Source organism: Panthera uncia, chromosome D1, assembly GCF_023721935.1.
Source record: "Panthera uncia isolate 11264 chromosome D1, Puncia_PCG_1.0, whole genome shotgun sequence".
In the NCBI taxonomy this organism is placed as follows: domain Eukaryota; kingdom Metazoa; phylum Chordata; class Mammalia; order Carnivora; family Felidae; genus Panthera; species Panthera uncia.
This window is the reverse complement of record NC_064808.1, coordinates 67,823,134-67,844,617: the sequence shown is the minus strand read 5'-3', so window position 1 is coordinate 67,844,617 and position 21,484 is coordinate 67,823,134. Positions and strand designations below refer to the sequence as shown.

The window sequence follows — 21,484 nt, the reverse complement described above, 5'->3', positions numbered from 1 at the left end:
AAGAGTGATGCCTATTATCCCAAGGAATCATTGTGAGGCTCGAATGATACAGATGGAAACTCTTTGCTGCGTGGTTTCTCGGTATCTCCTCTCTGTTTTTGGAGTTGGCTAGTATGTTTACTTCTCTAGCTCTTTGTGAAAAGACAGAGTATATGAAGTGGTGTGTGGTATTGGGAAGAGCCCTTGGTTTTATAAATTCTAGTTTGACTACTTTTCTTATTTTGTCCCCTGAGACTATATTATCTCGGTTTCCTTGAACTTAGAAGATTTATGAGTGATGGGTAAGATATTTATCGAAATGTGAACTGATAAGGTGCTATAGTTCCATAATGTTGATAAAAAATACAGAGTCCTTAAACAAATGTGGTAAGAAACTTCAGCAAAATCAGTCATGCTTTGGTGAATTTTTTCCCCCTCTATCAAAATAACAAGTCAGCCTTCCCATCACAGGGAAAGTTCATTTGGTGGTAGACATGATGCTTGTAACTATGACTCATTTGTGCCAACCAGGTGAGCAAAACCACACTGAAAAACATGGGGCCCAGTTCTTCTCACTTGAATGCCCCTAACTCTTTTGGTATTAGGGGAAAGTTATTTCATCTGTGATCTAAATTCTGCCTAGATGGGGAAGTTTCCCGGGCTTCTCCAGCATGGTTAGCTTCTTGAACCACATGATGTTGTAATGAATTATTTGTTTCTTTCATTGAATTGTGAACCTCTTAAGGGCTAGGGCCACATCAATACATTTATGTGTGTGTGCCTAGTACCTTGCACTGATGCCTGAGAAATAGGTGGCCAATAAATATTTGATAAATAAATGAAAGACCTTAGCAAAATACACAGTAAGTTCTATAAATAATTTTTTTCAAGTGTAATAGTAATTCCAAAACAGATGAGTGTTAACAGCCTCTAACAACACCTTGACCATCTCTCCTAGGCGTCCTCTTCCAGGACTTTGTAGGCTATGAGTTTCATTCTTAGGAAATTTTTTAATTTATTTTTTTTAATGTTGATTCATTTTCGAGAAAGATGGCACATGTGTGTGCACAAGTGGGATAGGGGCAAAGAGAGAGGGGGATGATCTGAAATAGGCTCTGTGCTGACAGCAGACAGCTCCCTGTGGGGCTCAAACTCACCATGAGATCATGACCTGAGCCAAACTTGGACACTTAGCTGATGGAGCCACCCAGGCACCCAAGAATATTTTTTAAAGTGAATAATTGTATATAGCAGTCCTCATTTTATAAACAAGGAGATTCTACCCAGAGACTGATTTTGCCTTTTATTTCCATTTTTGAAACTTCTTTGCATTTGTATTCAACTTAAGTACTATCTTGTAATTTTTTTTCTTAACATAGGTTTTCTACAGAGGTCGATAAACTTTTTCTTATAAGGTCAGGTAGTAAACATTTCTGGCTTTGTGGGCCTTAGGTATTCTAAGGTGGCTACTCAGTTCTGCTGCTGTAGTATGGAGGCAGCCATAGACCATATGTGCACAAGTGGTCCTGGCCGTGTTCAATAAAACTACATTCATAGAAGCAGGCAGCCGTCTGTCCTATAGAACTCACATTTATCATTTAAAATGCTGTATAATACTCCTTTATTTTTATACATGAACATTTAGGACACAGTTCTTGGTTTTAACTTTTCTGTTGCAATGAGTGTCTTCCTACGTGTAGTATTTTTTTTTCATTTATGTGTATCTGACATATTTTGTAAGGTACATTTCAAGAACTCTTTAAAGTCTTGTCAGACTGCTTTCTGAAATGGCAGAGGTGGGGGAGCCTTGGCTTAACCCCACCTGGCCTATCTGACCACCACACTGCAGAGAATGGAACACGATCAAGAGCCTATGCCAAAGAGACACTGAAAAGAATGCTAAGGGGTTTAGATTCCATCAAATGAGGTACCAATATTAGTGTGTTTTTGATCTATAAAAATAGTAGTTGCATGTAGTTTTGATTTTAATAAATATAAATTTTACTGATCTTTTTACACAACACACCCTCTAATGTTGCAGCTTGGTCATATTCTATGGCCTTTGTTTCAGTGTTTCTCATCCTGAGTTGGGGCTTTAGCAGGGACATGAGCAGGAAGCTGAACTCACACAGGTGAAGACATGCTTCGCCAGCTGTGGATAGACAGGTTTCACAATATCATGAACCACCAATACGGATGCAGAGTATAAATCTATGTGAGTAGTCCATACTCCCTTATCCTGTGTTGTATAGCTTAGTGGGTGGTGAATCCCAAGGTTCAAATCTAGTTTTTTGGATTCTAAGGCCAAGCATTTTTAACTCCATTCGTAAATATGATTTGAATTCAGAGAGAGTCTGATGCAAAGGTAATTCTATCTTTAGGTATAGTTTAGCGCATGCATTCCTCTAAACGCAGGGGTTGCAAACCTTGGGCCTGGTCTTGTAAATAAAGTTCTGCTGGCACACAGTCTACTTCATTCATTTCTTTGTTTCCTATACAACTTTTATATTGCGGTGGCAGAGTTGAGTGGTTTTGACAGAGGCCTTATAGTTAGCAAGCCTTCAAATGTTATTTCTCTGGCTTTAGAAAAGAAGTTTGCCAACCCCTGCACACAGGTAAAGTGATACCTGTTATGTCAGGAGTTCGCAAACTATAGCCTGTGAGTCAAAAATAACCTACTATGTACTTTTCGAAAGAAAAGTATTGCAATTCAGCTGACAGCTGGCAATTTGTTTATGTGTCATCTGACTGCTTCTGTGCTTTTGTTCCAGTAAGTCAGTGCCTGAAATTGTGCCCAAGACCCTCCTCATTGAAATTTAGCATGAATTTTCCCTTTCTTCCTCCCACATTCTGGGCTTTCCTTCTCCATGAGGAGATGTTATAACATGAGGGTTTGTAAGCTCAGGAACCTATGTATTTGAGTTCAAATCCTAGATCTATCACATTATAGGTGTTCAGTATTAACATTGGAATAGGACAAGGGGCCATATTAATGAAATATAATGGAGAGAATATTAATAATCAGGTTACTTTTCTCCCCCGTAATCAGATTATCCTAATAAATTGTGAGGTTGACAGGAAAAAGGATTTTGTTTAGTTCTATGGAAATTTTTCATCCTTTATTTTTGTAGTTTGCTGGAGTACATCTTCTTTGAGTAGAAAAGTATAGTCTGACAGATTGAACAGAAATTTATTTCTGCCGTGTAACTGCTCTGTTATTTTAGGAGCTACGTACCTTCTCTCAGCCGAGCCTCCACTTACTTGCTGGTAAAATGGGCTTATTGAAGGCTCTTTCCCCATTGGCTTAGCGAGGACTACATGAGGAAACTATTGTAAAATGCCTGCCATGGGGCAGATGCTCTAAAAATGTTAGGTTTTTTCCCCCTGATTTTCATTCCCAGAAATGTTTTGTTATGCAAATTTTGTTTTTGGCAGTCAGTTCCTGCAATCATAGAAAAGTTTATTTCTCCTCCTTTTGTAGAGTAATTCTCAGAATGTAACCTCTCAGGGTGAATTTTTTCTTTTGGTTGGCAGAGGCTGGTTCCCAAGATGAAAGGACTGTGAATGGGAGCCGGGAAAAGGGACCTGACAGATGAGCACAGATCCATTGGCTTGACGTTTCCTTCCCTTACTTGGTTGCAGTATGAAGAAGAGTGCGGCAAGGTAACCAGTTACTGCCAGGAGACCATGCCTGGATGGGTGCACGATGTGCTGGGCCGGAACTGGGCTTGCTTCACGGGAACCAAGGTGGGAAGTACCTCTGAGAATGTGAATGTGAACACAGCACACCTTGAGAGTCTCCCGGAAAAGTGAGTTGTTACAAGGGAAAAATACATTTAGTTTTATAGTATGTAGAAGGATGCGTCTATGTTAATTCTTGGAAAACATTATTTTGATGATACACAATTTATTTAACATAGAAACATAGGCCATATTATATAAAACCTAACTGGAAAAACATATTGAGTAATGGAACGGAGAGAAGAAAATATTTTTTCCAAGAGTAATGGACCACTGATGGCTTTCAAGAAAATTTATATGAAGGACCATCGAATTGCAGTGCCAAAGAAAGAAAAGAGCGGTTTATCATTGCCATGTGATTGCTTAACACTTGTACATGCCAATGTTTATGTTGCAACAAATCATAGGTGATACTAATTGAACATAACTTTTAAACAAGGGCAGTGAGTAACTGAACTGACAGTTCTTAGTAGTGATGTAGCAGTGTATTAGTTTGCTGGGGCTGCCGAAACCAAGTGTCACAGACTGAGTGGCTTAAGCAACAAAAATTTCTTTTCTCACAGTTCTGGAGGCCAGTAGTCCAAGATCCACCATGTCAGCCGGCTTGGTTTCTTGTGAAGGCTGTATCCCTGGCTTGCACACAGCCACCTTCTCACTGTGTCCTTACATGTCACCCCTCAGCTTGTTTCCTAATCTCTTTTTTTCCTGAGTGCACCAGTCATATTGGGTTTGGGACCACTGATAGGACCTCATGTTTCTGTAATTTCCCTGTTAAAGGTCCTGTCTCCAAATCACTTTCCGAGGAAGTTTAGACTTGAACCTATGAATTTTGGGAAGACACAATTCAACTTACAATACGCAGTTAAAGTTTTTGTTAAGCAAGGTCCAGGTTAAGTAACTGTGAACCACACAAATGAGAGATTTCAGACTTTAGTTATTTGGAAGGAAAAGATAAAGGGGTATTATTGGTAGCAGCCTTTTCTGTTTTGTTTAGTTGTGAAATCCACTAAAAGTACCCATGAATAAATTTTCCCAGGCCAGGCCACATGGGCAGTGAGTGATCCTACAGTAGAGAAGTTGGGGATGTGGTTCTGAGGTAGAGACAATGGGGACAGGAGTTTAAAGAGGACAAGTTGCATTTGTCTGGGAAAGTACTCATAAAGATCTAGACTAATGCATCCTCTCCATTTTGAATTTAGCTTTTAAATTACTTTGCTTGACTTGATCCTTGAGCAACACTTTTCTTATTAAACTGTTCACTTTTCACTCTCGACTTGGGATGTGCTGTGTACTAATGTGCTCCTTTTGGTATTTTAAACATTGTCCCACTTAATGAAGAAGCTACTCACTGGCATGCTCAGAACCTATTCCGCTTCACCTGTAAAAGCATTTGGGACTATGCTTTAAGGTCTTCTGCTTAAGACCTTAAGGTCTTCTGCTTAAGACCTTAAGGTCTTCTGCTCTATGCTTAAAGAGATCTTTAAGGTCTCTTTCAGCTCTTAATGATCTGTTATCCCATAGTAAACTACATTATTTTTAATTTCCTTGGATCTTAAACACTGAAAATAATAGTGTTTAAGACCTACCTTGTCATTAGTATAGTGCACATGTCCCTGTCTGATGTGTTGCTAGGATAAAGCAAGAAAAGCAGGACTAACTTACTGCTTCTTGAATACCTGAGAGTCAACAGTGACTCCCATCAGTGGAAAACACTTCAAAATAGACCTTTACAATTTAAAATTTACCCTCGTATCTAAAGAAACAAACAACCGTAACTTGTTTTTATTTTGTTAGTGTTGTCAGAAACCAGATACAGGAAGTTTTAAAATCTATTTAATAATCATAACTCTCTGGTTTCACACTTTGCAAGAAGGAAAGAGCTTTGATAAAAACATGTATACACATGATTATCAAAGTAGTTGCACATTTTTCTTATTATTTTCAGTGCTCCCAGTTTCTTTGACTATGTCAAAATAATTCCTCTGTGAACACCTAAATAAAAAGGGAAAGAAAAGTTCACAACATGCCTAGATGTTACTCAAATTAGGTGTGTCTTGCTTTGCATAATTGGGAAGTCTTGGATAATGAGTCACACTTCAGTGACAGAATCTTCTTAAGTAGAAATAATTATCCGTAATCCTAGTACCTGGAACATAGGTTTGATACATGTTTGTATTGTATGACTAATCAACTTCTCCAGTTTTTTTGCTTTGTAAGCATATTCTCTGTGTATTAGATTTATTTATATCCGTATCCATATCCATACCCAAGCGTTTGAGATCAGGGAAACCAGTGCTTCTCAAATTTAATGTTATTGTGAATCACCTGGGAATATTGTTAAAATGTTGTTTCTGATTTTGGTGGTCTGGATTGGATACTTGGAATCTGCATGTCTAATGGGCTTTCAGGTGTGGCTGCTAATATTGGGTTCAAGAACCACATTTGAATAACAAGGATGTAAACCTAACGTCCATATGTAAAAAAAATTTTTTGCCTCCTATGTTATAATGTTTGCCATGCTATATGTACATTATATACAGTTTATGCTGTCATCTCCTTTTTTTTATTATTTTTACAAAGTTATAAAGGTGCATTGTAAAACTTGTAGCGGGTGGGGCAAGGTAGTGATTCTGTGTTGCCACTCAGAGATAACAAGTTTTGGCCTTTTATTTTTTACTTTTTAAAATTTATTTATTCTGAGAGAGAGAGTGTGAGAGAGCACGTGGGGAAGGGGCAGAGAGAGGGAAAGAGAGAATCCCAAGCAGGCTCCACTGCCAGCACAGAACCCAAAAAGTATGAGATCATGACCTGACCCTAAATTAAGAGCCAGACACTTAACTGACTGAGTCACCCAGGCACCCCTTGGCATTTTAAAAGTGTATTTATACTATAAGTATATTTTCACAAAAATTGGTTGATTCTGTATAAACTTATTTGATATCCTGCCTTTTTATTTATATACCGTGCGAATACTCTTCCGTATCACTTGCTAACATTAAAAATAAAACTGACAGTTATTTTACCAGCAAAAGGTGATTTTATTTGGGAATAGCAGAGAATTGCAACTGTGACCAACAAGCTATGGCAGAAACCGTACACAAGTGTGCAGAGCAAGGGAAGCAAGCTCTTTTATAGAGGATAGGAGGGAACTGGGAAGGTTATGATAAACAAAACAGTCATGCAGGAAACTGGGAGTTGGAAGTATAGTGGCTTCTCATTGGCTGAGTTGCGGCTCCCTCTCATTGGCTGGGCCTTCCCAGGGGAGGAGGTAAGCCTTTCTTCCTTCTGATGGGATAGTAAAGTTGTATCCACTGGCAAGATCCTTATCTTCCTGTTGGATTTGCCATTGATGAAGAGTGGTAGGGCATGAGAGCTCCCCTTGCCAAACCTCCAGACTATTTTAGTGAGATATCCTTTAATTTTCACGCAGTAAATAATCTCCTGTACATTTTTACTGAATAAACTCATAGTCAATGAAGTACCATTGTTAATCAATGCTTTATCTTAGAACATTTATTTAGGTTATTTATAAACTATCAGTATTATAAAAGTGTTTCATCAAACATCCTTACACATAGATCTTTGTTAACTTGAACTTTTATTTTATACGAGACATTCCAGTTCTAGACTCTTGGTATACATGTGCTTTCCCTCAGGCAAAAGTGAAGGGTACTTTTTGGACCTTCCTTATAGGTCGTGTCTTTGTATATGAACAAACTCAAATTTGCTTTGGTGCCAGAAATACAGCCCTATTTGAACAAAAGCTATTAACACAAACTGCTATAAACAACAGTTTGTTTAAAATATGACGGGTAAGGACTAGGATATATTTCAGAAGCCTGATGACGTTAGAGTCAAATTAAGGGGATTTTTCAGATCAAAAATTGGTTACATTTATTGTTAGAGTGTCTGATGCGGTTACTAATGGCTCCCAAAAATTCTTGAACTGGATTAATAGGCTCATACTCTGAATATGATACAAGACAATGACTTGAGTCTAGTGAAATTTCATTAAGATTGAGTATTTCAGGAATCCTAGTAGTTTGGTTTTTGTTTTCTGAAACTGGATTTTATTTTATCTGATAATTTCAGTTTATCTAAATTTTGTGTTCTCTTTGTGTGATGCTGGACTATCATTGACTATTATGGAAACTCAGTGTTATGGCTCTTTTTAAACTGTGGTGCATTTAACTTGCTGATTTTTATACTAAAAATGTAAAATAAAGATTATTTTGAAGATTTGAATAAAGTGGTTCAGTTGCCTTACCAAAAAAAAAAGAAAAAAAAATTGCCTTCCTAAAATATTATTCCACTTTCCACTTAGGCCCAGAGTATAAGGATGCCTACTTTAATGAAGTCTAATTACATCTGTAAAGAGGATAACTGAGACTGTCGTATTTTTGTTGTCAGCTATTCTAATAGGCTCTACCAATATAATCATGACTTTGTGAAAGCAATCAATGCCATTCAGAAGTCTTGGACTGCAACCACATACATGGAATATGAGACTCTCACACTGAGAGAGATGATTAGGAGAGGTGGTGGTCACAGCCGAAGAATCCCAAGGTAATAAAGCATATCTGTTTATCGCTAATAAAGATATTTTAATGCCACTCTCCCCTCCAACCTGCTCTCCCTGGTTTGCCCACCATGTTGTTGCTCATTCCAGTTTGTTACATTATCTTTTTTTCTGACCATCTCTCTCTCTCTCCTTTTCACATACATCCTAGTGCTCTGAGTCCTATTTATGGCTGTTGCTTTCACAGCATCTGCTGCCGCCATCGTTCTCTGGCCATTTTCTGCATGCCAGCTTAGGGTTTTGTCATTTCTCTGCTGCATTATGGATCAGCCTCCCACCTCCTGTCTCTCTAGTCCCATCTCTTTGGTTTCTTTTCCTCCTGGTCCCCATTCTTAGACATTCTTTAAAATACCAGCTTCATCTTCCTGTACCCAGCTATGATTGTGTTACTACCTATTATCTAATAAATAAACTTAACCTGGTTAACCCAAGCCTTTTAAATTTGTGCCTATATTCAGTATCCTGATCTGCTTTCAGAAAATAAGACACACAGTTACTGAAAACTTTGCTGTCAAGCTAACTCCATTCATGCCACTCTTTGTTTCAGATATCCCTCATCTTGCCTCAGGAACTGTCAGATTTGTCACTGTAAAAATCTCAACACTCCCTATTATCAGGTCCAGCAAAAAGAAAATTGCTCCTTATTTATCAGCGTACCTCTACTTCTCCCAGCCAGGAGTGACACTTCCATGGCATATTTTTCTTACTTTAAGAAAATGAATTTATATTAGAAATTTGGTAGATTTTAAAAAATTTCCTCAAAGCTATAGGTGGATCTATCAGAATATATAGTCCCTAAACATTTGTTAAATGACCAAGGTTATTCCGGGGATGCCATACCTTGTTGAGGAGAAATTGATCTCACCAAAGGGCAGAGAACTGGAAACCAATAAGGAGTCAGTGGGACTCAGTAAATTGTGTAGGTAATTTTTCCTTGGTACATAAAAACATTTTCCAATTTTCAGAGAATACAGTGATTATTTCCTTATTAATCTCTATAGAGTTTTGGTTCAGGTTTTGTTTGAACGGGCCACTAATTAACTAAAATGCGTTTCTGATTTTTTTCATTTGCAGACTAATAATCCTAATACTCTGACATTTTTCGGTTATGACTCTGGGTAGAGATTTTTCCTATCTAACTGATAGCATTCTCTGATAATCCTGCCCCTTTCTCAAAAGACTCTCCTACAGTATTTCTCAAAGTGTATTCTAAGGAATTTCCAGCCCATGAGACTCTGGTGAGTGGAAATTAGGGAAGAGAGCATGTTGTATCCAGGTTTGAGAAAGTGAAGGAGCTATATTGTGTGCGTGTGAGACAAGAAGTGAGAACTGTTGAGTAAAAATCCAAAGGGGCACGAGAAAGAGGTTTGAGCATCTGAGCCTCAGACACAATTCCTTTGCCATGTGCCATGGGCCATGTTTCTCGGGAACTCTTTTGTGTTTGGCACTTCTGTCTCTCCACCCAACCACCTTTGTTTTAAAGAAGGGCTAGCTTTATGAAGCGCTGCTTCTGTGGCTACGGCTCCATAGAAGTTTAGAGATAGGAGATGGAATTGAGTGAAATGAAAATTCTGAAGCAGACATTGTGGTCTGGCTGCCTGGTTTTCAGTAGCATTTTTGTATATAAATTAGTTCTAAGAATCCAGTGACATAATAGAAACTCTCAGAGCCTTAACTTGAGGTTCAGGGAGTCATTGAAACTGCTGAAAGTATAGAAAAAGTATTGGTTATGGTCATCTCCCTGAGGTCAGAGCTTTCACCAAAGTTAAAGAATCTAGACCCAAATGATTAAGAGCCCAAAATGTGTGCTGCACCTATAATGTTTGTAATTCTTCCCTGTCTCACAAATGGCTTTCGCTCTTCATTTTCACATCATCGAGCTTCTGTTGTCACATTCTTTTAGTTTTGTTTGTCTGTGCATTGACAGGCAAATACTCTGCCTTATAGCATGGTAGGAAGAAGGAAGTTAACACCTGAGTGCCTGCTTTGTGCCAGACAATCGCTTAAATAAAGGTATCCACATCATATTTAATCCTCTTAATGGCATGGGTGATGATGATGATGGGAGTTATCGTAAGAGCTTAATCTACTAAGGATTTGCAGAGATAGGAGCTGTTCTAAGCACTTGGTAATCATTACCATATTTGAATTATTTTATAGTAATTGTTTGAGGTAGGTATGATTATACCCATCTTAATAGGAGTCAGTTGTAGTTTTGTGATGTTAAATTCTTTCACAAATGTCAGACAGCTAGTAAGTGGTGAAACCATTTGTAGGAGGTCAGTATGACCTAAGATATCTGCTCAGAAATTACATTTTGCTGCCAAACTTCAATTTCCTTTTAAAAAAAATTAAGTGTATTTATTTTGAGCAAGAGAGAGAGGAGAGAGAGAATGAATGGGGGAGGGGCAAAGAGAGGGAGAGGCAGAATCCCAAGCAGGCTCCACAGGATCAGTGCAGAGCCTGATGCAGGGCTCGAACTCATGAACCATGAGATCATGACCTGAGCCAAGATCAAGAGTCACATGCCTATTGGTGCTGACGGCTCAGAGCCTGGAGCCTGCTTCAGATTCTGTGTCTCCCCCTCTCTCTACCCCTCCCCTGCTCGCACTCTGTGTCTCTCTGTCTCTCAATAATAAATAAACCTTAAAAAAAAAAGAAAAAAAGACGCCTGACAGAGCCACCCAGGTGCCCCCAATTCCTTTTTTAATCTTTCAAATTACTTAGTGTATTCTTAAGTATATACAGGACAATTAATATGTATTGATTGATTGAATCTTTTATCCTTGCAGTGCAAAATCATGGAAACTTTATTTCCTTCCAAAAATTGTTCGCACCTAATTTTTACTTATAAATCTTGAAAGAAATATCCAAGATTTGTTTCTTGATTTGTTTTTTTCTCCTGCCCTAAAATTTTTGCGGTGCATAGCTTTTTTATGTACCTTGGTCATTCCATTGACATTATCTAAGTTGTATGTTTTATAACTTACAACTTCTTTGTGTTATTGTAATTGCTCTGTGTTTCATATCTTTTTTTTATGTTTATTTATTTATTTTGAGAGAGAGTGTGAGTGGAGGAGGGACAGAGAGAGAGAGACAGAGAATCTGAAGCAGGCTCTAGATTATGAACTGTCAACACAGAGCCTGACGTGAGGCTTGAACTCAAAAGCCATGAGATCATGACCTGAGCCAAAGTCAAATGCTCAACCAGCTGAGCCACCCAGGTGCCCGATATGTTTCATGTCTCTTAATGCAGTCTTTCATATGGTCACAGATCACATCAAGTTCATCTCCTGTCACGTAGTTTCCAGCAATGTCCTGGCTTAGTTAATATTTTAGTGAAAAATTGATACTTCTTTATGGAATATGCTATCTATCTTTACAGTTTCAGAAGGTTATGATTGCTGTTAACGAGTGTTTTTTGGTTTTTTTTTCCTCTTCCTCTGTTTCATTTCCATTGTGTCCTAGCATTGACTCACATCATCTCTAAAAGAAGTGAGAGAGGGAATTGATTGGGAATAGTTGCAGAAGACATGAAGAAACCCAGAAATAATCTTTGCCAGTAACTAAATTGGAACCTGGTAAACCGGATAAGCACTGAAAAGTTAGAACAGTGTGATATGGCAATGCCAAGTTGAATGAGAAATTCACATAGTGTATAATCAGAAAGATACATGTTATCATGGTGTAATAGTAGTGCCCTAACTAAAGAGTTGATAGAGCATAGAAGTGAGTTTTTGTTGGCGGCTGGTGGGTAGACGCTGCTGTGTGAGTGGTCTTTAAAGTAGAAGTTAGGGAAGAACTTCTAAAGGGATTTCTTCTAAGCAGCAGGCAGCAGGCATTTGGGGTAAAAGGAGCAGCAGGAAGACCTGGAACACTGAAGTCATTTCACAGACTGGAAAATTCCTAAGAAATCTAATGTGTCTAGAGCTGGAATGCTATTTGTTTTAAATTGCTAACATGAAGAAGCTTGTAGAACAGTTTTCTCATTTCTGGACAATGTGTCTGTCCCTCATTCATCATCCCAAGCAAGTCCTCTCTTTGTGTCTTGCTTTCCAACCATATCCTATAAGGTACAGTTCTGTAATGATGAAGCATTTTCATCTGTTGTTTATGGAGCCAGTCGTCTACTTGACTTGATCTCTAATCTCTGTGCTACTTGACTTCTTTTATAACCACCTCACCATCACCACTAACCATCTCCTGAGTCAAACCTCTGTAGTTCCTGTATTTTCTCTGTATCCTTTGTAGGCCATCTTCAACTTCCCATGTGTCTACTTTCTTAGTCACAATCTGTTTAAGAGAATGCAGCTATTGAAATATACTAAAAATAGCATCTCAGTGATGTACATAACCAGGGTCCTTTCATAGAAGAAAGTTGCTAACCCTGAAAAAGAAACCAATTGTGAAAGCCATTTGTAAAGCCATTTATAGAACTTAGTTGTGTAGTTCAAACAGGGCCTAGTGGACACATTGTTGTATAATTGAAACATTGATAGGACAAGTGCTCCTTGGGCCTGAATGTAGATTCTAGGCAGCCATGTAGTTGAAATCATGGAATTAAGGGTTAGGAAATCATTCTCAAAGGAATGACTATATGTTGATGTCAAATGTATTATTTCTGTCCTAGACCCAAACCTGCACCACTGACTGCTGAAATACATGAAAAGCTTTTACATTTGCCAGCATCTTGGGACTGGAGAAATGTTCATGGTACCAATTTTGTTACTCCTGTTAGAAACCAAGGTAAAAAAAAAAAAAAAAAAAAAAGTCTGATTTTTCATTTATTCATTCTGAAATACTGAACACTTACTATATACCAGGCTCTCGGGTTGATTCTGGGGATACAGGGATGAAACAGGCACGATTCACTTTAGTAAAGAAATGGAAAGTATATAGCCGATGGCCACTCCTTCCTTTTTTATCCACGACAGATCAGAGATAATAGATAATCTCCAGCTGAGCCCAGCATTTCTATAGTAGCCTTCTCCAAGTACTTCTAGGCAGCTAATGAGATTAATCAGTAACCGGTAAGACAAGCTCATCTGCTCTCCCCAGTAGGAGAGACTCATGCAGAAACAAAGAACTGCACAGAATTGAAATTGGTCTTCTTCTGTAAGTGCTTTGGTGGAATCTGTCTTGGCCATTTGCCCCTACACATTCCACCCTCTGCTCCCCACCATTTAGTTTTTAGTTACTGTATGAGCCCAGAAAAACAGATCCTTAATTTTTTTTTTTCTGTTACAGTAGATTTTTTGAGCTGTGTAAGGACCTTTTTAATTCATTTTATGTCAACAGGACATATGATGGTAAGTATTAACCAAGCTTCCTGAGTGGTGACCTTGTGGAGCCCAGCTTTACCAAAAGTATCATCATAATTGCATTTTATCCATTATTTTCAGAAATCTGATACAATATGAGTAGATTGAGTAACTCTTCCTCTAATAGTGCTTGATAGCAAATTATCTTGTTATCCTAAATTTTAGCCAACAGTGACTTGGAGAATCATTTATACCATACTCAGGTTTATTGCTTCTAAGCTCATTTTGAAGATAATTATAGTACACACGACTGATTTGTTACTGTAAAATAGGTGTAGTATTTGCTGTCTGGAAACATTCTGATTAGTGTCTTCTGAGAGGATTATAAGTTAATAACACCCCAAAATAAATTGTTCTTCCCCTTTCCTGAAAATTCCATGATAATCAGCCTGACTTCTCAGCATTCACCACCAGCCCTTTAATTCCATCCTCACTGAACCCTGGCAAAGTCTTCTGAGTGTACAGAGCTTTGAGCAGGTCTTAGAGCAGCCAGCCAGCAAGGTTCCTGTACTCCAAATGACATCAGAGGTCTCATCTCTTTGTCTTTCCTTTCACAAGTTGTTCTGGGACTCTTCAGCTCTAGAGAAAGAGATCCTGAAAATTCTCCCCTACTTTTTCTTTCCTGGGGAGGGCTTCTTTGGAAAGGAGGGATGGGGGATGAGAGAACTTTGCAGGTAATCGAGAAATGAATGGAGAGTGAAATTAAAGGGCTGATGTCCAGAGAGGCTTAAAATTTACTCTGTCATCAAAGAGATGCTCTATACTTATCTGAGAGGATTACGTAAATACTGTACGTCAAGTGTTGATTATCGTGGGCCTGGCACATGGTTGTTCTTGCCGTATTATAGGGTGTTTATAGAACATCAAATGTGTTATGATTTTTTTTTAACGGCTGAGGATATAAAGACTAATTGATATAGCTCTTGTCCTAAGGATTTGCAGTTTAGCAAGATCTGCAAGCCAAAAACATTAAAATATAATATGGTAACTGCTTTTGTAGTGTTTTTAAAATTTGCTGGGGCATAGGAGAAGGTCAAAAGAAAAGTTTAGGGCTACTGGGTGGCCCAGTTGGTTAAGCATCCAACTTTGGCTTAGTTCATGATCTCATGGTTCATGAGTTCGAGTCCCATGTCTGGCTCAGTGCTGACAGTTCAGAGCCCGGAGCCTGTCTTCGCCTGTCTTCGGATTCCGTGTCTCCCTCTCTCTCTCTGCCCTTCCCCTGCTAGTGCTGTCTGTCTGTCTGTCTGTCTGTCTCTCTCTCTCTCACTCAAAAATAAGCCATAAAAATTTTTAAAATTAAAAAAAGGAAAAAAAAAAAGAAAAGTGCCACTCACTTCCAGAAAGACACAATTGACTGGTGATGAGACAGTAATGCAAGGGAAGGAAATTTGAGTTTTTAAAGCCGAATTCTTTGATACTGGTTTTCTCATAGCTTGGTAAAAACCATTGTCTCCCATGTTCTATATTCTGTGAGTGCTATAAATATGATTTGTACAGACACAGGCAATTTTTAAAGGTTCCTCTTTTGACTTCCTTTTTGGTTGTCTTTACTTTGGGTTGGGGAAAAAATTAATTATTTTTTCTTCTGGGAAACTGGGCTACTTGGAAAATTCCACTAACATTAGGAACACCAGTGTTCTAGGTGACCCAGAATTCAAAATTACCCAAGTTAAGGTAATTCACAACTTTGCTGTATTCAGAAAGTAAATCAAGGTGAGTGACAAAAGGAATATTGCGAGGAAAATGAGGTTTTATCTTGACACTTGAAGGCTGCTTTAAGCACCAGCTGTGTGGCTAGATTTATGTCCAAGTGTGAGAGGGAAGAGAAACTAGGAAATTGGAAGACTTGGACTTTCTTTGTTCTTCCCTCTTATGTACTGTCTTTATTATTGCACCTTCAAAAGGGAAAGGGGGTGTCTCTCAGGTCACATTAGTTAGGGAATGCAGTGTTTTTCTAATGTCTAAAACCTAGTTCATTTAAGTCTTGTTCTAAATACCATCTGTACGCAGGGCCTGAAATTGTTCCACGCTATTCATTTTACATACAAGATAAAAAGGAAGTGCCAGAAAGGTCCAGTGACTTGCCCAGAGTCACACAGCTGAGTCATGGACTTACTACTACACTTACTAGTTCAGTGTGTCCTCCACTGTGGGAAAGGGTCAGCCGAACATAGTTAAACCATATGGAAATCACATTAGCTCTTTGAGTTGGTGGAAATTGGATTACTGCAAAGCTCTGTCTGGGTCAGACCCCCTTAATTCTTTGTTGCCTTGTAGTCTTAAGGAATAATGGTTCTTTTAAAATCTACATTCTAGTCTTAACTTTTTGAAAGGAGGCATTAATTTCCTTGGCAGCTGACACATTATTCTGGGAGTGTCAATGGCTTGAAGGAGGTTGTGTCCTTACCTCATTGCTGCAGTTTCTCTCTCTTAACAGCACATTCTGAGCCTTTGAATGTACATGTGGCCTATCGCTCCCACAGTGCTAGATGGTCAGATGAAGAGGGTTCAATGGTTAGTTCCAAGAGTGATTATGTCTGTGGATACCCATGGCCCAAGAATGCTGGGTGATCAAAATGGGCCATTTCCCTATTCTTGGGATGTTATTTATTACAAGTGTACCTTGAAAAGAACACTGGCTTTATTTATTTACTGTTGCTGATCTAGTTCTCTGACACTCTATCATTTGAAAGAGGGGTCCCAAGGATAGCATTATTTAGATGGTTTCAAAAACAAAATGTTCAAGTTAATTTTGGCCTATTTAGTAACTTGATGACAGGAAAGAAAATTTGAAAATTCTTTCAAGTAGATGCAGACATATGAACTGAAAAGAACACAACCTGCCTTAGGAGACGCTTAGATACTAGCACCTGCCATCTATTCATTTTGTGACTTTGAACAGATCATTGCTTCTCTCTGAGTTTCAACATACACATTATCAAGTGGGTACTACACCAGGTGAATTCAAGATCCTCTTCCAAGTGTTTGTCCTAATCTTCATCATTTAGGAGATCTCTTAGCAGTAAAAGCAGTATATGGTATGGATAAATCTGAGATGTTTATAGGGAGAAGTTTGGGAAACATCTGAAATGGTAGCAGTTAAAGGGTAGTAGAGTTCTAATGGACTCTAGTCAAGGACATGTGGTATTGTTTAACTACTGGAGAGGACTCACAGTAGAGTCTAGGTTTCTGCCTCCCTTATAGCTTAGAAACAAGTAAAGGTTGACTACTACCAATGAAGTCACTTTTTTCCCCCTGGATGTAAATCTATATCCACTTGTTAGTAACTGGAATGTTCTTTCTACAAATACGCATTGAGTTTCTTGATTGCATCAGGCAGCTAGATGAAGAAGGCACATTTCTTATGTACACTCATGGAAATCACAGTTCAGTTTGAGGAAAACAGTATAAGTAATTCAGCTGGAGTGTAGGATGTTAGGGGCTGAGCATAGAGTATCCTGGCTTTCATTTGTACTCAGGGACAAATGTGAATCAACATCACCAGGTGAAAGGGAAGAACAGTGTCCCGATAGATAGTTATCTAATACATAATGTTGTTTTGGATACTTTTCTCTCTAAGGAAGGCAGTTACTAAATTTTACTAATTTCAGGTTTATTAAAGAGAAGACAACATACTCTTTATGTGAAATGGATTTTTTTAATGTAATATTGTCTATTCATTAATCTTATTTTAGTGCATAAGGGAGTGCTCACCATTCAAATAATTTGGTAAATAATATATTAGTATGTTGAATAATATCAATTGCGTGTAACTACATTTGTACCAATATTTTTGATTTGTTGCAAGCCTAACTCTATGTAGAATTTGTGTCAGTGGCAGAGGTGAAAGAGGCTGTATAATAGAGATATTAAAACTATGTTCATTTTTTTCTAGAATGTAACAAGTTGAAATCCCGTTTTTGTCACATGTGCCATATTTTCTTAAATGTATTTATGTGTTTACTCACACCTGTTAAAGAAATGTACAAAAATGATATTGTTCATATAAATTACCTCATAATAAAACATTTTCCTTCTCTTGAAAGAGCAACTATATCCCTAGCATTTGCTTCTTAATAAATTAATTTTGTCTTCACCAGGACATCCGGGTATTAAATAAAGCAGTTCTCTTTTCCCCTCTCCCTTACCTCTATCCAGCTACTTTTCGTGTTCCTCTTTCCTCTGGGTGACACTTCTCAGGGGACCATGACTGTATTGCTCTTACCCTTTTCCCCTTAGAACCAGTCTGTTTTCAATTTCATTACCTCCATATTCCTTATACCTTTACTTCCTCATTGGCCACCTTAAATACCATATCTGTCATTAAAATTACTCTCTTACCTTTCTTGGACTTTGTTGTATTTTGCCTCCTCGACCCTGGTTAAGTTGAACTTTCTATAATACACCCATACCTGAGCCATTCTTAGTGTTAATTCCACCCAACAAGTAGCTTTAGAAAATGCTGCTCTGGAGATATTTAAAAGCTCAGCTCACATGTGTCCCTTCATAGTTTTTCTCAACTGAATGGCTCAGAATGCTGCAGACATACATTATTTCTTGATTACCAGGAATAGTACCAAATTCTTTTCAGAGATTAGAGGAGTTTTTTGGTTTCGTTTTGCTTTGTTTTGCCTCCTAAAATATTCTCACGGAAAGCCCCATAGAGTAACCTTGGCCTTTTGAAAGCTGACATCTTAACGTTTGTCTATAAGGTTAATAGTGTTTGTCTATTGAATCTTCTCTATTGGGCTGATTCTTACAACAACAGCAACACACAATATAAATATGTTAATTGTATCTCTCCACTCACATATTTCTGTGTTTCTTTGTAAGTGCTTCAAAGTTCTCTTGGGTTATATATCTTGCTTTTCCATCACCAGCATCTTGTGGCAGCTGCTACTCATTTGCTTCCATGGGTATGCTAGAAGCAAGAATTCGTATATTAACCAACAATACTCAGACCCCAATCTTGAGCCCTCAGGAGGTTGTCTCTTGCAGCCAGTATGCTCAAGGTAAGTGTTGTATTTCAAGCCCTTTTTACCTGGGTGTGGTAGGCCATTGTTGGCAAAGGTAAAAGGATAGTGTAGTAGAGAGCACACTGTCTGTAGTCAGAGCACCTAGGTGCAAGTTCTGGCCCTATCACTTATTCATGAGTGATTCTCATGGAATTCACTGCACCATTCAGCAAAATGTCACTAGTTACTATGTACTGAATGAGCACTAGCTCTTAGGAGCCTTTTATGGACATTATCTAACAATGCTCAAAACCTTGAGAAGTAGATATCCCTGTTTATAAACAGGACAGACACAATGTTGTTCTGTCATATTTTGAAGGCCACACAGCTTCTAAACAGTAAAGTTTCAGTTCCAACTAAAGTCTCACCCCAAAATGTAATTTGTATTAAAACCATGCTAACACTGGTTTCTCTCTAGGAGGAAACTAAAATTCTGAAAGTGGGCTTTCAGAACAGGGCATGGGTAATCTATGTAGAAAGCCCAGCTGCAACTGATTTATAGTGAAACATTCTCAGGTTAAAGTTTTCTGTCAACACCAGATTGGGCCAGTAGAGATTGAAACTGCCAGGAATGATTATTTGTCATTTAGCCTCTTGTTCTTTTTGAAATTCTTATTAAACCCCAACATTGTAACTTCTAAGCCCTGGGAACTGTAAGTATCAAGACAGTCCTTTATCCTCATGAACCTTGTACTTAAGTGAGGAAGGTAGAAATTAAGTAATGAAAAGAACGGTGAAGAAAAAATACACGTTAATGGATGTTTATAATAAGGTAAGGACTGGAGGCAGGTGATGGGGACCTGACTTAGACTTTTTTTGCAGTAGGTAGTCAGAGAAGACTTCCTTCAGGAAGAGCCACATTGTGGTGTCTGGCTATTTAACAATGATGGTAATAATAGCCAACTTTTATTGCTTTTACATGTAGTAACCAGTCCTACGAGGAAGGTACTATTCCTATCTATATTTTACAGATAAGTAAACAGATATGGAGAAGTTAAATTCTTCACAGTTTTGGATCTGAACTTCACTACATAGTCAGGCTTCAGAGCCTCCCCACTCAACCACTGTGCTATTATAGCTACGTTCCATGTCAGGTGCCAAATAAATGTCTGTTAATTATATGGGGATGAGAGGGTAGTTAGCTTATGTGGCTAATGGATGAATGAAGTAGCATTTAAACTAAGAACAACTCTTGGGGGTAACAAAAAATTAATGGAGTAGAAAAGGAAAAATAGGAAATGGGACACTTTCTCCTCTGCCTATTTCTAATGTGTGTTATTCATCCTCAGGCTGTGAGGGTGGCTTCCCCTACCTCATTGCAGGAAAATACGCCCAAGATTTTGGGCTGGTGGAAGAGGCATGCTTCCCCTACACAGGCACAGATTCTCCATGCAAACCGAAGGAGGACTGCGTCCGTTACTACTCCTCCGAGTACCACTATGTGGGAGGTTTCTATGGAGGCTGCAACGAAGCCCTGATGAAGCTTGAACTGGTCCACCACGGGCCCATGGCAGTTGCTTTTGAAGTCTACAATGACTTCCTCCACTACCGCAAGGGGATCTACTACCACACTGGTCTGAGAGACCCTTTCAACCCCTTTGAGCTGACTAATCATGCCGTCTTGCTGGTGGGCTATGGCACTGACCCAGTGTCTGGAATGGATTACTGGATTGTTAAAAACAGCTGGGGCATTGGCTGGGGCGAAGATGGCTACTTCCGGATCCGCAGAGGAACCGATGAGTGTGCAATTGAAAGCATAGCAGTGGCAGCCACACCAATTCCTAAATTGTAGGGTATGCCTCCCAGCATTTCCTACTGACTTCCATCGGTCATGAGAGGGAATTGGTGTATCACAGATGGAGACGTTTATAGCAGTAATTGCAGAAGATTACAAATCAATTCCTATGAAGATTTTTGCCTTTAGAATGAAAACTGCCTTTGATTTGAGTATACCTTCCCATTGACTTCTGGCCTACTTTACTACGCAGGAACAAAATGCAGGATTTTGTTAATCATTTGTAATTCAAACATGCTATATTTTTAAAACTCTTTGTGAGAACACAGATTTATTTTTCAATTGTAAAAATCAAGAAAATATGGAAATTATTAAAATTTTTTTAAGTTTTTAATCAGTGTTTAGGTGACATATATGTGTGCTTAGCAGTTTTCATCATTGGCCCCTTCAGTTAGACTCATGTTATTACATTATTATGTAAGTACTTAAAAAATAAGAATTTGAGTGTATTTCAACTAAAAAAAACTATGAACCCTTATGATAAGGGCAAATAATGACTAGTTAACCCTAAAATTATTCCCTGGATATTTGATGAACCAGAGGCCATAGAGAAAAGAAATAAGGTGTTTTTTTTGTTTTTTTTAATGTTTATTTTTGATAGGGAAAGAGAAGTGGGGGGACAGAGGATCCAAAGCAGGCTCCACACTGTCAGCACAGACCCCGATGCAGGGCTCAAACTCACAAACTGAGATCGTGACCTGAGCTGAAGTCAGACACTTAACCGACTGAGCCACCCAGGTGCCTGTTTCTATGACAGGGATCACTACCTCATCCACAGTGGCAGAATTTATTAAAAATGGTGACTACATGGAATACCATGATTCTTTAAGCGATGTAATTAAACTCTTAAGCTGTACAAAAAACAAGTTTCATAATCTAAAACTTGTTTACATTCGTGCTAATAGAACATACAATCAAAGTCTGGTGACAAATTGAGGTCGCAGAGGATGGGAACTCTGGCTAACCTCCCCAAAGACATTTCCAGGAGAACAACATATGTTGTATGTGTGGAGGCACCGCCATCCACAAAGGAAAATAAAGTTTAGCTGCGCAG

The 21,484-nt window shown here is 38.5% G+C and overlaps 1 protein-coding gene across 1 annotated transcript in view; it reads left to right on the top strand.

The window, feature by feature from the left end:
- Positions 1-20,756, top strand: part of CTSC (cathepsin C) — a 37,518-nt gene extending 16,762 nt beyond the window's left edge. Inside the window, exons 3-7 of the mRNA XM_049653185.1 lie at positions 3,622-3,788; positions 8,131-8,286; positions 12,930-13,045; positions 18,501-18,632; positions 19,925-20,756. Coding sequence (XP_049509142.1) covers positions 3,622-3,788; positions 8,131-8,286; positions 12,930-13,045; positions 18,501-18,632; positions 19,925-20,427 — 1,074 coding nt within the window. The 3' untranslated portion in view covers positions 20,428-20,756. The remainder of the gene's footprint in view (positions 1-3,621; positions 3,789-8,130; positions 8,287-12,929; positions 13,046-18,500; positions 18,633-19,924) is intronic.
- Positions 20,757-21,484: the final 728 nt, after the last annotated feature.